Source organism: Aplysia californica, unplaced genomic scaffold (genome assembly GCF_000002075.1).
Source record: "Aplysia californica isolate F4 #8 unplaced genomic scaffold, AplCal3.0 scaffold00117, whole genome shotgun sequence".
Classification (NCBI taxonomy): domain Eukaryota; kingdom Metazoa; phylum Mollusca; class Gastropoda; order Aplysiida; family Aplysiidae; genus Aplysia; species Aplysia californica.
In genome coordinates this window covers 332,016-333,342 of record NW_004797387.1, presented here as the reverse complement: position 1 = coordinate 333,342, position 1,327 = coordinate 332,016, and the positions used below count along the sequence as shown (strand labels likewise).

Sequence of the window (1,327 nt, the reverse complement as noted above, 5' to 3'; positions counted from 1 at the left end):
GCCTGTGTGTGTGTGAGTATGTGAGTATGTGTGTATGTGTGTATGTATGTGTGTGTGTGTGTGTGAGTATGTGTGTATGTGTGTGTATTTGTGTGTGTCCGTATGTGTGTATATGTGTGTGTATGTGTGTGTGTGTGTGTGTGTGTGTGTGTGTGTGTGTGTGTGTGTGTGTGTGTGTGTGTCTGAGGTGAAACACCAAACCAATGTGCCAAAATCTGGACAGAAAAGATTTATCACATCTTATCAGTAATTATGGGGAAGAGAAGAGTGCTCATCACCCTCGTTTAGTGCAAAGGTCAAAACGAGGGACAAGAGGGAAGCTGGGTAGACCATGATTGAGGAAGTCTGACCTCACAAAGTCCTATGAGAATGCGGTCAGCCAGCAACATCCAGGGGCTGGCCCGGGCACAGACAGGAGCCACAAGGTTGAGAATGGCCACCGGTAGCATGGTGAACATTATCACTACACGTGCCCCATAACGCTCACTCAGAACACCAGCTGGGACCTTGAAACAAAAGATAGAACCCAAAATACATTGATAAATAATAACAAATTGATAAATTACAAGTTATCGATCCCCGAGGGGAGGTTTGGGAAACATTAGAAGTACATCCATACACGTTCACATAGGGTGGCTTTTAAGGACAAGCGGGCTAACCCATATTTCCGGGGTTTCCAGAAATCTTGACCTACACCAAAAGTGGCCATTGCCCTACCTATAGGAAAAGTTTGGTTTCATTGGTGTGTATATTTTTTTGGTTATATAGAAAACTCTCCTTGTCTTTTAAATAAATTGAACAAGGGGCAAAAACTTTACCTTCGATTTTCTCAAAACAGCATTTTTCCGGGATAGCCCCCTTGTGCTTAAAAGCGACCATACAGTCAAAATTGTCCCAGATGGACACCAAAATTGGAGGAGAAATGTGGTTGTCTTAGACGGGTGGGTATCTTGGACAGTGTCATTAAAACACAGAAAACATGAGAGGGAAGGGGGAGGGGGGGGACGTGGCAATTTGTACAGGTGACTATCATGGTCAGGTGGTCTTTAGAGCAGGTTCGACTGCCTTATTAATGAAAATGCCATACTAGCTTCTACACTGCTACACTGCAGCGTCATTGTTTAATTCCAGACCGTATGTTCAAAGACATTTTGTATATCTTGTATAGCTATTGCATTAAGTATGTACATTTTACTCTTAACACGCATCCCGTGTATCCCATATTGACTAAAACACACTGATAAGTATTTACAATAATAGCATTAAAAAGACAGATGACCCCGCGTGCGGGCGCCGAGACAGAGAGACAGAGAGGGAGGGGGGGGAA

The 1,327-nt window shown here is 43.6% G+C and overlaps 1 protein-coding gene across 1 annotated transcript in view; it reads right to left on the bottom strand.

Moving 5' to 3' along the window:
* Positions 1–1,327, bottom strand: part of LOC101851942 (putative inorganic phosphate cotransporter) — a gene marked incomplete at its 5' end in the record, with an annotated part of 16,425 nt that overhangs the window by 12,139 nt on the left and 2,959 nt on the right. The window contains 1 exon segment of the mRNA XM_005095918.3: positions 351–506. Coding sequence (XP_005095975.2) covers positions 351–506 — 156 coding nt within the window.